General features: G+C 46.9%; 1 protein-coding gene across 7 annotated transcripts in view; it reads right to left on the bottom strand.

Annotated features, from left to right (window-relative positions):
* Atxn2 (ataxin 2) overlaps positions 1–15,256 on the bottom strand; it is a 96,895-nt gene extending 81,639 nt beyond the window's left edge. For all 7 annotated transcript variants that reach the window (XM_052168153.1, XM_052168154.1, XM_052168152.1 and 4 more), the window contains exon 1: positions 14,607–15,256. In XM_052168153.1, coding sequence (XP_052024113.1) covers positions 14,607–15,241 — 635 coding nt within the window. In that variant the 5' untranslated portion in view covers positions 15,242–15,256. The remainder of the gene's footprint in view (positions 1–14,606) is intronic.
* Positions 15,257–18,981: the final 3,725 nt, after the last annotated feature.

Below are 18,981 nucleotides of genomic sequence, written 5' to 3' on the forward strand. Positions count from 1 at the left end.
GGAGTCACAGGTAGTTGTGAACCACTGTGTGGGGTGCTGGGGCCAAACCTGGGTCTGCTGGAAGGGCAGCCAGTACTCTTAACTGCTGGTCCACCTCTCCAGCCCACCCCACCCCTAGAAATAGATTTTATTACAAGTATTTATCGAGGGGAAGTGTACTTGTCACAGCATGTATACGGAGGCCAGAAGGCAACCTGCAGGAATGGTTCGCCCCATCACCATGGGGTTACAGATTCAAGTCAGATCACCAAACTTAGAGGCCAAGTATGTTTACCAGAGCCATATGCTGGCCCCTTCTTAAGGCAAGGCCCCACTATGTAGCCTAAGCTATCTAAGAGTTCAAAAGTTCAGTAAGACAATACACTAGCTCCTCAACTGTCTCAATGCCAGAGATAGGTAGGCATCTGAACTACTTTCTGCTGTTGCACCAATGTGGGAATTCAAAGGAGAGACCTCTTCTCACCTATCCACTACTGTCCTCAAGTCTAGGAAACAGAAACGACTTTAACGCATTTCTTCCACAGTGTAACCACTATCAGACTCAATAACTAAGCAGTTACAGACCACACACATTTTATGGGCTGTGTCCCTGCTCTACATCTAGAAGACAGTGCAAGCTGATCCCAACCAGAGATGATACAAGAAAGGCTTCTAAATAAGCACAAAAGGGCACGCTATTACTGGGCACTAGAGAAATACATTTTTTAAGGTTTTATTTTATGTTTATGTGTATGGGTGTTTTTACCATCATATACATATGTACACAACATACATGCAGTGCCCATATTGGATCCTCTGGAACTGGAATTACAGATAGTTTTCAGCCACCATGTAGGTGCTAGGCAGTAAACCCAGGTCCTCTGGAAGAGGACTCTTAACCACAGAGTCATCTCTCCAGTGAAACGCACTGGAAGACCACGGCACGGCTGCCATTACTAAATTAAGTAAGGGTAGCACACAAAGTGCTGGCAGAGAAATCAGAACTAGAAAGCTCACACTGGGCTGCTCACACATCAGCAATCACATCTCAGCTACATCAAGTCTTCACTCTAACTCTGCCAGGCAGAGGCTAGTGGAGCTCAGTCTCTGGCCGCTGTCCCATACTGGAGGCAAGGGGAGTATCATTTAAAAGCTAGAGCTGCATGGTGGCTCACACATGTAACTGAGAGGGCAAGACGCGATAATTATCAGGAGTCTGAAGCAACCACAGTTAGAGACCCTGCCTCAAAACTAAGAATCTAACTTTCCCACGTTCCGCCCTTCCACCATCCACCACTGTACTGTTGCTCACTATCTAAGATTACTCTTGGGGTAAGAAAGATGACTCCAGAATTTAAGAGCACTAGCTGCTCTTGCAAAGGACCTGGGTTCAATTCCCAGGACCCACATCAGGTGGCTCACAACATCCTGTTCTGGACTCCAATGGTATCCCCAAACACACACACAAATAAAAAAAAAAAAAGCCCCTGGTTCTGGAAAGACTCAGTGAAACAGTATTCAGCAAAACCAGAACGGGGAAGTGGGAAGGGGTGGGTGGGAGGACAGGGGAAGAGAAGGGGGCTTGCGGGACTTTCGGGGAGTGGGGGGGCTAGAAAAGGGGAAATCATTTGAAATGTAAATAAATTATATCGAATAATAAAAAAAAATGTTTTAATCTTTTTACACTAGGCAGAGAAAAGTAGAAGGATGTCTATAAATTTGAGGCCAGTCTGGTCTACACAACAGGTTCCAAGACAGCCAGGACTTTATAAACCTGTCTCAAAAAATAAAAAAATTAAGTTTTTAAAAATCTTTTTTTTAAAAATCTCTGCCATTTGCAGTATTAAGTGCTCTCTTCTTTAACAGTGTCCCTGTGTGCTGCTGCTGCATCTGTGTATGACAATATCGACAGTTCAAGAAGTTCAAGAAGCTGAATAAGAAGTTCAAGAAGCTGAGTTCAAGCACACACACGCTTTTACAACAACAGGGGTGAGTGTGATTCGATTTGATCATTAGCAACACAGCCACCTATCTGTTGGTGGCCACTGGGGTTAACCCACGTATACTGTGGTTATAACTTTGCCCCTATCTCAGCATTCACTGTTAAATTAAAGCCCCAAGATGGAGACACTGTTAATGCAAGGCACTGGGCACCAATGTCACTTGAACCAAACCTCCCAGAAGCTGCAAGAACACAAGAACTGGCACTTTTTCCTTCAATAAGACTGTAAGTGGCCAGGCGGTGTTGGCGCACGCCTTTAACCCAGCACTTGGGAGGCAGAGGCAGGCGGATTTCTGAGTTCAAGGCCAGCCTGGTCTCCAGAGTGAGTTCCAGGACAGCCAGGGCTACACAGAGAGACCCTGTCTCAAAAAAACAAAAACAAAACAAAAAGACAAACTCAAGAGCAGCAGACTTTATCTCATGTTGAATGAATAGAATACTGTGTGTTCCACCTATGGAGGGACTTACTACCAAAGAGAATGGTCTGGATTTGACTCAGGCAAGAATGAGAGCCACTAATAATCTCTCCACAGAATGTGGCTGTAATGATTCCTAAGGCTCTGGAGTAAGCTGGAATACTTAGAACAAGAAAAGCAGGAAACATGCTAAGAAATATGTATTGGGTGGAGGAGAAATGGAGCACAGGCTTAGCATGTGAGGTCCTGGAGTAGCCTGATTAATTAGGTTTTTTAGGGGGGGATCAGGGAGTGGACCTCATTCTAATGCCAGTTATGCAGCCAAAAGATGAGACTTGGCAAATATCATTGGCCTTAGTTTCTTCACCTATAAATAGAATTGAGTCCTAAAAACCACCAGAGCCTTCCAGCTTCAAATCTGTATGACTTTAAGAGCCAGGAGAGGAGCTGACAAGATAGAAGGTAAAGAGAATGTAATGCCTCACTTTATGTGTGGAGTGCCAGGGATGGAAGCAGGCATGCACTCCACCACGGGCCTATACCCCCACCCTACTTGTGCTTCTTACTAAAACTATAAGAAACACTTTTTACTAGACTCAGAAACTGAGCCCTCAGGGGCTGGAGAGATGGCTCAGCAGTTAAGAGCACTGACTGCTCTACTGAAGGTCCTGAGTTCAATTTCCAGCAACTACATGGTGGCTCACAACCATCTGTAATGAGATCTGACGCCCTCTTCTGGTGTGTCTGAAGACAGACAGCTACAGTGTACTTACATATAATAAATAAATTAATTTTGGGGCCAGTGCAAAGAGGGATGGAGGGAGAAGAAACGGTGTCTGAAGACAGCTACATATACTTATATATAAATAAATAAATCTTAAGAAAAGAAAAGAAAAGAAAAGAAAAGAAAAGAAAAGAAAAGAAAAGAAAAGAAAGGAAAAGAAAAGAAAAGAAGGAAAGAAATTGAGCCCTCACGAAAACAGCCAATCACCTTCTCTGGGCCAAGAGATAGATACAACCAAACAACAAAGCTGCTCTCAGACAGCTTAACTTCGTTAAGAGGAGGTCAATCAAGTCTCTAGCATCAACTACTGCACCAGAATCAACTACTGCACCAGAAAACTACTCACACTGTGATGAGTAAACCTGATCAAAGCCACTGGCTCAAGAGGGCATAGCCATACAGAAAAATCAACCTGTGTTGTTCTGCCAGTGGCTTGCAGTCCAACTGCCTCCTGAATACTGCAGCTCACACCCAAAGGTTAGCGCTACTCTAAACTTTGACGGGAATTGTTTCTTTCTGCACAGCTGAAATGAGTGAGCCTGGGTGCTTGGCCTGAGTGGGACACCGAGAGCAACACACCTGGTCTCCAGCACCAAGCAGCATCATGAAATAGGGGCAGAGAGAGGTAAGCAGCAGGGGATGGGGAGAAGCGTTTTAAATGCTGTCTTCTGAACACAACACAGTCCTTGCACTCACGAGATCACTGTGGCCACAATCATTTGCACAAGACCTATACAAGAGCAAGCCAGTATCTGCCTACATCTCAACAGACAGCACTAACTGGACTCAGTGGGTTACAAAAACAGAAAAATGTAGGGCCAGACATTCTGGCGCATACCTTTAATTCCAGCACTAGGGCGGCAAAGACACATCTGTCAGAGGCCAGCCTAGTCTACTAGAGCACACTGCAACCTGACCAGAGCTACATAGTGAGGCATACCCTCCATCCACCGCAACCAAAAACACTTTAACTAAAGAGATTTCATAATCTAATCATTACGACCTGCAGTTTGAAAAACACTTCTTTGAAAGCTATTAAAAATAATGTAAATGTATGAGTCACCACTGTGTGCACGTTAACTACACTGCTGTAAGGAGGCAGTAACGCCCTGCAGCCTAAGGCCCAGGGTCATCAACTCAGTCCAACAGCCTACAGGGTGTGCTTTCTAAGGTCTCCTGACTGCCTACAGCCTGCAGGTTCTCAACCTCCTCTCACAGGTTCTCACTGCTCTCAATATTTGCCTCTGAAAGTTCTACATTTTGGTTCACTGGCAACCTAAAGGATCTAAGTTTAATTCCCAGCACCCATATTGATCAACTCACAGCCTTTTACTTCAGCTCCAGGGAACATGACACCATCTTCTGGCCTCCAGTGGGTTTCTTGGGTTTGTTTGTTTGCTTGTTTTACCGTAAACCATGTAGGAAGCTAAGGCCTGGGAGGCTTGTCTAGTGCACACGTGGCCTTGGATTCACTGTCCAGCACTGAATAACAACCTTTCCCTTAGCTACATTCAAAGTTTAAGGCCAACCTAGGATGTGTGAGACCCTGCCCTTTAAAAAACAAACATTTAAGTAGACTTCACATTATATTTATGCAGAATTATTCAAACTAAAAACAATTAAGGAACTTATTTAAGTGAGCCAAACTCAAATCTTGTATTTTCCCTTTTGTTTTCTTTTCTGTGGCACTGGGTGGGGATCTAGTCCAGAGCCCATCAGGAGCTGGGCGAGCACCGCTCTAGTGGGTTGCATGCACAGCCCACCCACCATCTTGTTTCTCTGTCTGCATCTACGAAAGGGAAGGCAGAATAAAATCAGCCAGAGTTGCTTTTGGCAAGCCTCCTCATCTCCCTAAGCTGAAAGGTTTGTTCTTTCTATTTTGAAAGATTTTTTTCCTCTTCTTTTTCCATACTCTAAAATTCTATCATCTCAAGAAAAAAAACTCTTTAAGACACAAACTACTGAACTCAAAATCTAATCTACAAGACTGGAGAGATGGCTCAGCAGGTAGAAGCACCTAGTGCTCTTGCAGAGGATCTAAGTTTAATTCCCAGCACCCATGTTGATCAACTCACAGCCTTTTACTTCAGCTCCAGGGAACCTGACACCATCTTCTGGCCTCCAGGAAAACTACATTAATGCACATTTCTCCCAGAAACACAAAGGTTTCACTAAAAAAAATTAAAATAAGAGGCTGGAGAGATGAGTTAGTGGTAAAAAGCACTGGCTGCTCTTTCAGAAGACCCACAATTCAGTTCTCAGCATTCATATGGTGGCTATGTAACTCATTCTCAGACTACTTAATGCCCTCTTCTGACCTCCAAAAGCCACAAGCGTGCACATACATACATGTAGGTAAAAACATTCAGAAACATGCAAAATCGTCTAAAAATATGTTTAAGTAAAAAGCAAAAATCCTACCAGGTGGAAGGCAGAGGTGGCCAGATCTCCGTGAGTTCCAGTACAGCCAAGGCTATGCAGGGAACCTTATCTTGGGGGGGGGGGGGGGGAGGAGGAATCTATGTACCATATCTGTTTGTATCAAATATGAACCGGTAATGGTGGTTATATTAATAAAGGAAAAGAAAAACTTTCTGCATTTGATTTTGCTCCCAGTGAGATTTCACTCATCTATTCTCATTATATAGCTTTGGCTGGCCTAGAACTCGGATTAGCCTCAAAATAAAAAGACTGCTTGCTTGTCTCTCAAATCCAAGAATTAAAAGCATGCACCAACATACCTGTCAATATTTTGCTTTTCTGGAAGTAACCTAAAACTCCCAATTATAAGGCAAAAAAAAAAAAAAAAACAACCCCACCTATAAATAAGTGAATACTCAACTTACTTATCTCATAAATAAATTTGTTGTGCACTTCAAGACAGTGTTCATCTCTATCACAGACTGTGTCCTACATATAGGACACAGTATATCCCCATTATATACCATATTTCACATGTCTATTTTTCCAAACATTGGACAGACATGGCATATATACAATTACAGGATCTCAATTGTTTTAAACAGGAAGGCAGCTTTTGGCACAAGCACCTATAGAACTAAATGTCTGCTTCAAGACACACACACACACCACTCATGAAGAAGTACAGCACACTATTCAAAAGTCTGGGGCTCTCTCCCCTTTTAAGAGTATTTAAGTGTGATGTTCCTGCTAGGATCCCAACAGTCAGGAAACTCAAGTAGGAGAACCACAGATTCAAGACAAGCCTAGGAAATGTAAGGCCCTGTCCCTAAATAAATAATCACATTTTCCATCATGTGACACTAGTTTTAAGGTATGGAGTCAAAAGTATCCTCATAGTCCTAGACTTCCCCACCACCAATCCCAAGCTCCCTCCCTACCCATCCGTCGACAGACTCCTGAACACACTCTCTCTGTATCTGACAACTAAGTATGCAGCAGCAAGGGCGTAGCACTGGGCTGCCCTTCAGGGTCACATGCCTAAACAGGCAACTGCACCCCGTCCAGGATGACCCCGACACACATTCCAAACACACAAGCACTTTAGCACTGCTCCCTCCCTCACCCACCCCACCTTCCTGAGACAGGGTCTAGCTATGCAGCCTGAGCTGGCTGGGAATTCACTATGTACACCAGACTGTCCTCAAACTCACTCACCCATGTATTTTTCTTTTTTTTTTTTCGAGGCAACTTCAAATCAATGCTGCTGTTTGTTTTTCTTTCTTGACAGAACCTAGTGTTCAATCTAGGGCCTCTTGAATACTAGGCAAACCCTCTACTACTGAGTTACATCCCTCCCCCATGCATTTCCAATTCAAAAACTCCAGCAGCAGGTTAGCCTAATAAATTCCATTTACATCTCCACTGAAGCTGTCACCATCACTTCAAAAAACTATAAAAATAGACTTTTGTACCCGCTCAACACTATATAATACTAAAAGCAATTTCTACCTAGCCAAAATAGAACATTACAATTCAAAGAGAAAGTCTCTAAAGACAGTGTGTGCATGCACACAGCCAGCACTACACTAGAATGAAGTTTCAATACAGATGAAGTTGTTTAGATCAAAAAGATGAGATGTTCTTTAAATCTATATCATGTGGCTATTAATCAGGATGGTAAGTTCCCATCCCCTGTGTAAAACTCCAACTGTTTAGAGAAACAAAACACACAAGTTCACATTTAGACAAAGTAAGAACACCATGCCTGATCCCGCATCTCTATGCCAGACTTTAGCATGCAGAACTCAAAACAGCCTCAGTATTTTTTCTTTCAAACACAGATAACTAATTTCCACATATTTTGATAAATTCAGTAAAATATGTAAGTCCAAAGAACAGTAAAAATATGTCTTTTTTTGTATTAGCAGACTTTAGTAGTTTATCTCTGACGACCTAAATATTAATTTTTGCTAACTTCAGATTGGCATTAATAAAATAACTATCAATACCCCTTCAAAACATGACAAAATGAGCCAGTTTTAACCTTATAAATTGCAACTAAGATTTAAGGCTGAGGATCTGACCCTCTGGCTACCTCTTCTAGGAGGCTCCTCCAATCCACTCACATTCGCCATGTCCACCCATCCTCAGACTCAGTGCCTTACTCTGCTTCCTTCCTCTAATCCCAGTCCACAGGAGGGCTGTCTAACACTGCCTGCCTCTCAGCCAAGGCAAATTAGGTGTGGTGGGCCACACCAATCCCAGGAAGACAAGGCTGACACAGGACTGTCTGGGCCACACACAGAGCTAGCTAGCTTCAAGGCTCAATAGAGGAATGTGAACTCCAGGAGAGCAATTATCTTTGGTTTAGTCATGAGTATATCAAAAGAACTTAACTCTGCCTTACAGATAGATACTCAACAATGTATGCTATGCAGTGTTTTAAGCACTTGAGGGGATATGAACTTTTGGAGATGTCTCTGACATTTAAATGGAAGCACAATGAACAATTTCTAAGATGCAATACCTTTAGAGATTGAAGCCATAAAAAAAACTAAAAAAACAAAGCCGGGTGGTGGTGGCGCACGCCTGTAATCCCAGCACTCTGGGAGGCAGAGGCAGGCGTATCTCTGAGTTCGAGGCCAGCCTGGTCTACAGAGTGAGTTCCAGGACAGCCAGGGCTATGCAGAGAAACCCTGTCTCGAAAAAAATCAAAAAAAAAAAAAAAAAAAAAAAAAAAAACTAAAAAACAAAGCTGAAAAGAAAATCAGAGAAAGTTCTTTAAAAGTGAGAGGGCTGGAAAGCCGGCTTAATGACAAAGGCATGTGCCCAGGCCTGGCAGTCCTGAGTCCCATTCCGCTGGCCCACAGCGTGAAGAGAGTACCAGCTCCTCCAAGCTGTGCCGGGATCTTCAATCACACAACTGTGAAGTTCAACCAGCGCTCGCTCGCGCTCTCTCTCTCTCTCTCTCTCTCTCTCTCTCTCTCTCTCTCTCTCTCTCTCTCGTTCTTTCTCTCTCTCTCTCAAAATGCAATTTATTCTTTATTCCACGTATACTGGTGCCCTTGCCTGCAAAGTATGGGGGTCAGATCCCCTGGACTGGGAGTTACAGACAGTTGCGAGCTGTCATGTAGGTGCTGGGAACTGAACCCCGGTCCATTGGAAGAGGGCCAGTGCTCTTAACCTCTAAACCATCTCTCCAGGCCCTGCAAATGTAATTTTAAAGGAAAAAAAAAAGTGTTTAAAGTGAAAAATAGAGGTGATGGTGGCACACAAACCTGAAATCCCCCATGTGCTTGTGAGGCTGAAGCAAGGCCAGCCTGGGCTACATTATTATTAAGAAGGTATGGGAGGCTGCCATGGTGCCTGGGAGGCAAGAAGATGCACACTTCAAGGAGTTCCAGGCAAGTGTGGTAGTGGTGGCCCGTGCCTCTAATCCCAACACTCAGGAGGCAGAAGCAGGTACATCTCTTACAGACCAGCTGGTCTACAGACTGAGCTCCAGGACAGTCAGGGCTATATGGAGAAACCCTGTCTCAACAACACCAACAACAAAAAATCCAAAACTAAACCAGGCTTGATAATACACCTCAGGAGGCAGAGAAGGGTAGATCTCTTTGAGTTGGGAGACCAGCCTGGACTACACAGTGACTTCCAGGACTGTCAGAACTGCGTAAGAGACCCTGACTGAAAAAGAATACAAAAACTAAAACAAAAGCTACAAGTCACACTTGAGAGTTGACTCCTTCCTTCAGAGTGCTTACCCATCTCCCAGAAGACCCAGGTTCAGTTCACAGTACCCACAGGGCAGCTTACAACTGCCTCTGTCTCCAATTCTCAGGGATTCAGTGCCCTTGTCTGATTTTCCTCAGGGCTCCTGCACACATGTGATACACAATCACACAAGCTCACACATATACACATAAACTTTAAAAAGTAATTTTAAGCTGGGTGGTGGTGGCACATGCCTTTAATCCCAGCACTTGGGAGGCAGAGGTAGGCAGATTTCTGAGTTCGAGGCCAGCCTGGTCTACAGAGTAAGTTCCAGGACAGCCAGAGCTACACAGAGAAACCCTGTCTCAAAAAAAAAATGTAAATTTAAAAAGCCAGGAGTGACAGGCACATGACTTTAAGCCCAAGACTACAAATAGAGTTTTGTCTCAAAATAAAGAAAACAAACAAAATTGCAGGCAGCCTGCTCTATAAAGTAGATGCTGCCCCTCATACCACTAAACCCAATAAAGAGGAAAGGAAGGAAGGGGAATAACCCATAACGATTCCCAGAACAGTCACTAAACAGGAGCTGAGATGTAGCCACATTAGTACAGTGTGTGCCCAGCATGCAGATAAGTCCTGACCGACCAACCTAGCACCACATGAACTAGGTAGGTGCACACCTACAACCCCAACAGCTGGGAGGGAGTTGGACAACTGGACCAAAGGCTCAAGGTCAAGAACAATCGAATACAAAAGATCTGAAAAATAAAGACATGGTTGTGTGCAGGTGGCTCGGCGTTAAAAGCACTGGCTGCTCTTGCAGAGGACCTGTGTTCAGTTCCCAGCACCCACACAGTGGCCCACTGACCACCCATAACTACAGTTCTAGGGCATCTGACCTCTTCTTCTGACCTCCACAGGCAAGGAGGTACGCATAAACAACCTTTTTTTTTTTCCAAGACAGGGTTTCTCTGTGTAGCCCTGGCTGCTCTGTACAGCAGGCTGCCTGTCTTTGCCTTCTCAACGTTAGGATCAAAGGTATACACCACCTCCAACAGTAAATGTGTAGCCCAGGCTGGCCTGTAACTCATGATCCTCCTGCCTCAACCTCCTTCAGTTAATCCTACCACCATGCTTCACCACAAGCTAACTTTTTTTTCAAAAGTGATCATAAACTAACAGCTAATAAAAAGGATTAACAATTTTTTAACAGCCTGAGAGTTTGAGAACAGTTCCTTCAGAAATCATGGAACTGCCTGTACACTATAAGCCCCAAAACATCTTTACATGCAGTCTTAGTAAAAGCTCAAATACAAGGGCTGAAATGGTTAAGAGTACTTGTTGTCTTGTAAGTCTACTCACTATATAGACTAGCCTGACCTCCAGCTCCAAAGATCCATTTGCCAGTCTCTAATGCTGGGGGAAGGCATGTGGCACCAAGCCTGGCATTTGTTGCTCTTACAGAGCACCTACATGGTGGCCCCACAACTATCCCTAACTCCATTCCAGGCATTCAGAGGCCACTTCTGGTCTCTGTAGGCATCAGGCAAGCATGCAGGAACTTATAAACATGCACACAAACACTCATACACATAAAAAACAATCTTTGAAAAATTCAAAAAGAAATAATCAAGACAGACAGGATGAATGGCTCAGGGGTTGAGGAGACTGACTGCTCTTGCAGACGACCCAGGGATTCCAGCACCCACATGGTGTTCACCACTGTCTGTAACTCCAGTTCTAGAGACTAAAGGGCCCTCTTCTGGTCTCTGTGGACACTGGGCATCCATGCAGTGTACTTACCATACAAACGGGTAAAGCACTTACACATTTAAAAATAAATCTTTAAAAACAGAGATGACCAGAAAACACACACATGGAAGCACATGCCTAATGTTGGATGCAACATCCCCAAGAGCACCTAAGAGTCCACAGAGCCCATCTGTCCCCAAGACCATCTAAGAGTCCACAGAGCCCATCTGTTCCCTCGAGAGCTAGTAGTTGCCTTCTTGGATCCAGAACCCACTGAGTCTTCTGAGAAATAACATGGCACAGCTTGTGAGAGCCATAGAACCTCAGAGTCCTTGACCTAGTGAAACCACTCCTGGGCACTTTCTCTAGGGAGAAAGTAAGATGAAGCAAAAAGCTCCTAGTATGAAAAAGTTCATCATTCCACCGCTACAAAAACAAAATCCTAGTGGTTAGGGAGAAACTTAGCTTGGTACGTAAGTTACTGTTTTGTTTTGTTTTGAAAATCACCAGATTAAAGGGGAAAGCTGGATCACACAGGAGCACAACCTCACGAAAGGTCAAAGTTAAGAGTAAGAAGTAGGGGCTGGAGAGATGGCTCAGCAGATAAGAGCACAGACTGCTCTCCCAAAGGTCCTGAGTTTAAATCCCAGCAACCACATGGTGGCTCACAACCATCTGTAATGAGATCTGACTCCCTCTTCTGGTGTATCTAAAAACAGCTACAGTGTACTTACATATAATAATAAATAAATCTCTAAAAAAAAAAAAAAAAGAGTAAGAAGTAGCTGGGCGCTGGTGGCACATGCCTGTAATCCCAGCACTTGGGAGGCAGAGGCAGGTGGATTTCTGAGTTTCAGGCCAACCTGGTCTACAGAGTGAGTTCCAGGACAGTCAGGGCTACACAGACAAACCCTGTCTCAAAAATAAATAAATAAATAAATAAATAAATAAATAAATAAATAAATAAAAAATAAAGAGTAAGAAGTACATTCGGGTGCAACTGTGTAAAATTTTTAAAAAATGATCACACGCAGTTCTTTTCAAGTGTTGACAAGAAAAGATTGTTCTCAAAATCACAAAATTCTGTTCACATAAAAATCAAGTCAGATCCAGGCATAGCAAAATCCTGGTCTAGCAAAATCTCACCCTGGGTAGGAGTTTCAAGTTGGGGGAAGGGTCCAGAAATGAAACGGTGCTTAAGGCAGCAGTGAACTTCTAGTGCTATCTCAAACATGACAACATTAATGCTACTTTTCCTTTTTAAAGTTTATTTACTGTGGAGGAGGGGAACATGCCCTGGCAGGTGTGTGGAGGTCAGAGGACAGCTTGCAGCAGGAGTCAGTTGCTTCCTGCTGTGGTGCTGGTGCTGGTGCTGGTGGTGGTTGTAGTGTGGGAAATTTCAGTTGATAGGCCTGGCAGCATGCACCTTTACCCCCTGAAGCACTGCACCAGCTCCCAATGCTACATCTTTCCTCAGCCCTCTGCTAGTCCTATTTTAAATGACACACACACCCAAGCAAAACTAGAAGTTATAAAAGATTTACAAAGAACCCATAGGACAATAGGAGAATGACATTAACCAAGGCTCTGTACAGAACAAAATCACACATTCTGATTTCAACTAGTACTGGATGAAAACTGTTAAAAAAGAAACCTATGCTTCAAGTAAAAGAACTTGAAGCAAGGAAGACTCCAAATGCCTTTCACTTTTGCAGCGCCTCAAGAGCAGAAAGAAATTGCTGGAACTTATACCCTGACCATCTCCCTGTGTTGTCAACTCAGCTACCACCTAATGTTTAAGCTAAAGAGAGCCAGTGAAGCTGAGGAACTTTAGCTTTAATTTGTATTTGAACGAAAGTGACACACATGTCACTTTCTGACTACTAGAGAGAAAACATGAAAAAGCAAAGAAAAACAGGATGTATCCTTAAAGTTACATTTAAGTTTTTTTTTTTGTTTTTCATAAAAGTCAAGGACAAAAAAGAAACTCAAGTTACAAAACCCTAACTTCACAGAGATGGGGAAATAGAATGGTTTAATTTGAATGAGGTGAGCTAAGCAGGGTTTGAAATGCCTCGTGTTAGAGAAAATTGGGAGTGTGGGGGAAGAAAGTAAAAAACATACTGTTCCCAGAATTCCTTAAAACCCGGCTCTGATTCACCCTACAGGTTAACTTCTGCTGTAGAGAACAACTCTCTGGAAACGGACAGCTGGACAATGCGGCTAAGAAGAAAACACCATAGAAGAAATATCCCCTTGCCCACCTCACCTCCTGAGTCCTGATGTCTATTTAAGGAGGAGGCTGCTCCAGGCCCTGCCAGCCAGCCTAGGCCAGAGGGAGGCATAGTAGTGCCTGTAACACCGGCACAGGGGAAAAGGACTTGCATGTCCTTGGTAAGCTCTGGCGGCGGCGTTTCCCAAGTTAAGGACAGCGGCCACAATGGAATGGAGTCTATTGGCATTAGCCTCTCCGTTTTAACACTAAGCATTTTCTTAGTTCGTGAAATACGAACTGACAAGCACCCCCACCACTCCCCATTCCCGCGCACGCGCGCACGCGCACCCTCCAGAGTCAAGCCCAGTCACACAGGACAGCACCCAGCCTCCAGCTCCTACCAACGAAAATCGGGCCCAGGGAAAGGGAGAGGGGGACAAGGGCGCAAGCAGACACTGGGCGTTGTTGCCTTCGGGACCCGCACCAACTCCTCTGTTGCGGTTCCTCACCCCCTAAAAATTTCAGCAACTGGGACAGGGTTGGGAGCGAAAATGCGGTGCGTGTCCGTCCGGAGCCCGCCGCCAACCCACCTCCCGAGTCTGGCCCTCGCCCACCTCTATTCAAAGGCGCCTTCTGCTCCGCGGACAAGAAACAGCAATGCGGATCGGCCACCACCCGCGCACAGGGGACCTTGCGGGGAAGGAGGGAGGCGGGCCTGGAGGGAGCCGGGCACTCCCACCCCTTCCCCAGCCGGGGGAGGACGGCCCGCTGCGGGAACCCCGCCGCCCCAGATCTAAAGGGGGATGGGTGCAGAAGGCCGCTGGCCACCCACCTCGCCTTAGTCGCCCACCTACCCAAGGTCTGCGGGGCGGGGGATATGCAGGACACCCGGCTGACCCTACCTGGGGCGGCTGGGCCTCAATTTCCCCTCCTCCCTCCCGACTCCCCATCCGGCAAAAAGGCTCATTTCAGGAGAGGATCCCCCTGCGACCTACACCCTGGCTCAGCCGCCCTTCCATCGCAGGCAGGGGACGCAGCAAGGGGGTGGGGCGGGGATACCAATCGCCCCTTGCACACACGCGAGGGGCAGGGGGCCGCCCGGGCCGTCCATCTTGGCCGTCTGGGGGGAGGGGACCCGATGGTGCGGGAGGCTGGACATGGCCTGAGGAGCCCGAAGAATCTGTCGGCGCCTCCCGCCCCTCCGTGGGCCCCCGGCCCATCGCGACGCCGGCCGGTCACGGGGCGAGGCGGGGGAGGGGACGAGTGGCGCGGGATCGGCCCGGCGGGCGCGGAGGGGGCTGGGGAGCCGACACCCACCTGCCCAGGCCGGGACGCCCGCCGCCCGCGGCCGCCGAGGAAGACGCCACCGGCGCGGCCGGGGCCGGCACCACGGAAGACGAAGTCGACGCGGCCGAGGCCGGCGCGGCGCCGGGCGACGAGAGCAGGCCGCCGCCGGGCTTGCGGCCACTGGCGGGCGCGGGTGGCTGCGGCTGCGGCTTCAGCGACATGGTGAGCGGCCCATACACCGGCTCGCACGCCGGGCGGGGACAGCCGGGAGCCGGGCGCGCTGAGGAGACGCCGGAGCGCGGCGGGGACGCGCGGACGCTGAGCGGGCAGGCGCGGGGTGGCGCGGTCGCGGGAGCCAGAGGCAGCAGGACGACGACGAAGGGGCGGGGAGGCCCGCAGACACCGAACAGCCGCCGGGAGCCGGGCCGGGACGCGCCGTTGCCGTTGCTACCAAAACAGTCTGAGGCGCAGGGCGGCGAGCGCGGCCCGCGGGGAGGGGCGCCGGGGCCGCGCGGGGGAGGGCCGGCGGAGGGATATGCCACCGCGCCGCCCCGCCCGCCGCGCCGCGCCGTCCGCGGGAGCGAGCGCCGCGCGGCCCAGCCCGGTGGGCGGCGCGGCTCGGGGCCTGCCGCGGGCCGCTGAGCGGCGGCGGCCGACGGACGCATGGGAGCCGGGCTCGCGGACGCGTACGGGGCGACGCGGCCTGGAAGGCGCGGAGATGCGAAACACAGCCGTGGGGGGACTCTTTACCGGAAGTCGGAAGGGTCAGGCGGAAGTCGAACGTGAGGCGGCCCGGGGGCCGATCGGGGACACGTGAGGAGCGGGCGCAATGCTGGGACGCGTTCGCTCTCCATTAGCTCTCCGGGGTCGGGCCAGGGCCGTGGGGGATCCGCCCTCGCTGAGGCGGGTCTGTCCTTCGGGACGTTTTCCGCGGACTGGTGCCGCGAGCTGCTCGGGTGTCCTCAGCCCCCTTACCCACCAGATGCAACCTAGACGATGGCCCGCGGGCGCCATCGGGGCGGAGACCTGCATTCGGGCCTGGCACACAGTAGGCCCCCAGGTGCCACTGCGTGCCCAGTTTCCCTGCCAGCGTGGGAAGTTTGCCACCACTGAGGCTGCCGCCAGCTGCTTCACTTTGCCCCACTTTATTCACCCCAGCGAACCGTTGGGTATCTGACCTTCATTTGAACCCTTTTATCCCTCACTCCAACTTCTTATTCCTCCTTCAGGCGACTCGAAGGGAAATGGACGTGATTGGTAGAGCTGGGTAATGGGGTGCTGCCATGGATGATGGGGTCTCCCTCAGTGGGCGCTCAACAGGCCTCACAAGAATGTCAACTTTAGACCTTGACCCTTTTAAAAGTTTTACTTTAACTCGGAAAGGCCACCAAACACTAGTCCTTTTTTTTTCTTTTTTTTTTTTTTAGGTGTTGTAATTAGTTTTTGCAATGAGTTTGGGGTTGTTGTTTTTTTTCTTCTTTTCTGAGTGGAATTGCTTAAGGAAATGATGGGCCGGTGGACAGGAAAATCCCCCTCAATCTACTAAAAATCATTCCCGTGAGTTAGAAAGGCAGGCCTGGTGTTCCTGCCTGAAATACGAGCACTTGGGAAATGGAGGCAGGCTTAGGCTGTCAAGGTCATCTTCACCTACATAAGGGAATTCTAGGCCAGGCCAAGCTACAGGAGACCCAGTCTCCAGAAGGACACTTACGTGAGCCATGACACATGGTAATGGGACATGCCTCTAATCCCAGCACTGGACAGACAACTGGATCTCTTGAGTTCCAGACTTGCTTGGTCTACGTAGATTAAAAAAGTAGCTCAGAAGATAAAGGCCCAAGCTACCCAAGCTCACCACCTAACTCATCCCTGGAGCCGATATGTGGAAGAAGAAAACTTGACTCCTTGGAATTGTCCCCAGACCTCCACACTCAGATTGTGCCAGTCGTGTACCCACACATAAACAAGCAATAAGTATGACCTTGTTGGTGATGGGTCTTGTTCTTGTTTGGTTTTTTCCAGACAGAGTTTCTCTGTGTAACAGCCCTGGCTGTTCTGCAACTCACATAGATCTACCTGCCCGCTGGGATCAAAGGCCTGCTCCACCATGACTGACTGTAAATAACGACTTTTAAAAAAAGAAAGGAAAATGCATCTGGGGTGTCGATTCTAGAAAGGGAGCCTAAGGCATAGTGCTGGCTCTCCAGCTCCAGACCCCGGGTCCACCCCTGAATAATTAAAAAGGAAAACTTAGAGCATATTTAAGAGTCACTAGTAGTCCAGTTGAAACTCAATTAACCTACATAGCCCAAATAAAAATTGTCATATTTAACACTTTATAAAAAAAAGGTCATTGTTATTTCCCAAAAACATGGAGAGAAGCAAAGTTAGTCTTCCTAAATGTAGTGATCCTTTAAGAAGTTAGTGTGAAGAAGCAGACAGAATGCAAAGCCTTGAATCTTAACATTTGGGAGGTAGAGGTCTGAGGCCAGACAGTTCAAGGCCAGCCTTGACTACTTCTACATAGCACATTTTTACCAGCTATGTGAAACACTGTTTCCAAAAGAAACCAAAATAAGTGACAAATCTAGGATTTAAAACAGTACTTGAGGGGGCTGGAGTGGTTAAGAGCACAACCTGCTCTTCTAGAGGTCCTGAGTTCAATTCCCAGCAACCACATGGTGGCTCACAACCATCTGTAATGGGATCCGATGCCCTCTTCTGGTATGTTTAAAAGACAGCTACAGTGTACTCATACACATAAAATAAATATTTAAAAAATAAAAATAAGGGCTGGAGAGATGGCTCAGTGGTTAGGAGCACTGCTCTTCCAGAGGTCCTGAGTTCAATTACCAGCAACCACATGGTGGCTCACAACCATCTGTAATGGGATCCAATGCCCTCTTCTGGAGTATATGAAGACAGATACAGTGTGTTCATATTAAATAAATAAATAAATATAACAAAAAATAAAAATAAAACAGTAATTGATTCCTAAATTGAAAATGAATTAGTAAAATATATACTAACACCAGTAATTTCATGTCAAAAAAAATTTTATGATAAATTTTTATTTTATATGCATTGGTGTTTGGCCTGCACATAAGTTTGTGTGAGGGAACCAGATCCACTGGGAATTTGAATTACAGACGGTTGTGAGCTACCATGGAGGTGGTGAGAATTGAACCCTTGTCTTCTAGAAGAGCAGACAATGCAATTAACCACTGAGCCATCTCTCTAGTCCCATTAAAGCTGTTTTGTTTTTAACGAGTCAGTTTAACTCTGTGTATGGCTGTTGAGGTTAACATGTATGTGCCTGGTGTCTGCAAAGTCCAGGAGAGGGCATCAAATCCCTGGAACTGGAGTTGATAGTTGTGAGCCACCATGTGGATGCTTGGAATTGAACCTGGGTCCTCTAGAAGAGCAAGCAGTTGTTGAACTTTGATCTCTCCAACACCAAGATATGCTTTTAGATAGCTGAAAGGAAATCAGGGCGGGGAAGACTAAGAAAAGACTTACACCAACAGAACAGCTAAGGCCAAGTGCCAAGCACACTGTGAAGGAAAGAGAATTGAACAAGAATGCCTGATGTCATTAGCTACCTATAATAAGAAAAGGCCCGAGGATCTGAGTTCAAGCCCCAGGACACATTTAGGAGAGAATAGACCCCCACTATAGTTGTCTGCTGGCTGGCCACAGGTGTGCACCTACACACATGTAACACACAAATACATATATGTAAAAGAAAAAGAAAAAAAGACTAGCTGTAAAGTTCTAAAATATTGCAGGTACTGGGCAGGGATCTGACTGAGGCCTCAACTAACAGTCAACAGGGACCTGATGGCTACCACAAGCATGTAAATGAACTTGGTAACAGGTCACACCCTAGTCAAACCTCCATATGTCTGAAACCTTGGCCCTACTGGAAACCTGGAGCGTGAATCACTCTGTGTGTGTGTGTGTGTGTGTGTGTGTGTGTACAGGCCAGAGGTTATAAACATCAGGTGACTCCCCGAATCCTTCTCTACCTTGTAATCCTAGCCAGCCTGGAACTCACAGAGATCCGATTGCCTCTGCCTCCTGAGTGCTGGGATTAAGTATGGCCAACACTTCTTGCAAATCCAACATTTTCATTTGGCCTGGGGATCAAACTTAAAGTCACATTTGCTCACTTTCCCAGCTGAGCCATCTCTCTAGGACTGGATGGACTGCTACTGAACTCGTCACTGTCTGGCCATGCTTATGTTGCTAGTCCAGAGTCACTTTCACACATGGTGTGAGTGGGCCAGTCAGTGACTGAGTTCTCATCCTCAAGCATCCTCGTGACATGACATGGTCTTTACATTGTTGTGCAGCAACAGGGTCACTCATGTATATGATCCATGTGTGCTAACCATGCTTCCTG

The sequence above is a fragment of the Apodemus sylvaticus genome, chromosome 22, assembly GCF_947179515.1.
Source record: "Apodemus sylvaticus chromosome 22, mApoSyl1.1, whole genome shotgun sequence".
NCBI lineage: Eukaryota > Metazoa > Chordata > Mammalia > Rodentia > Muridae > Apodemus > Apodemus sylvaticus.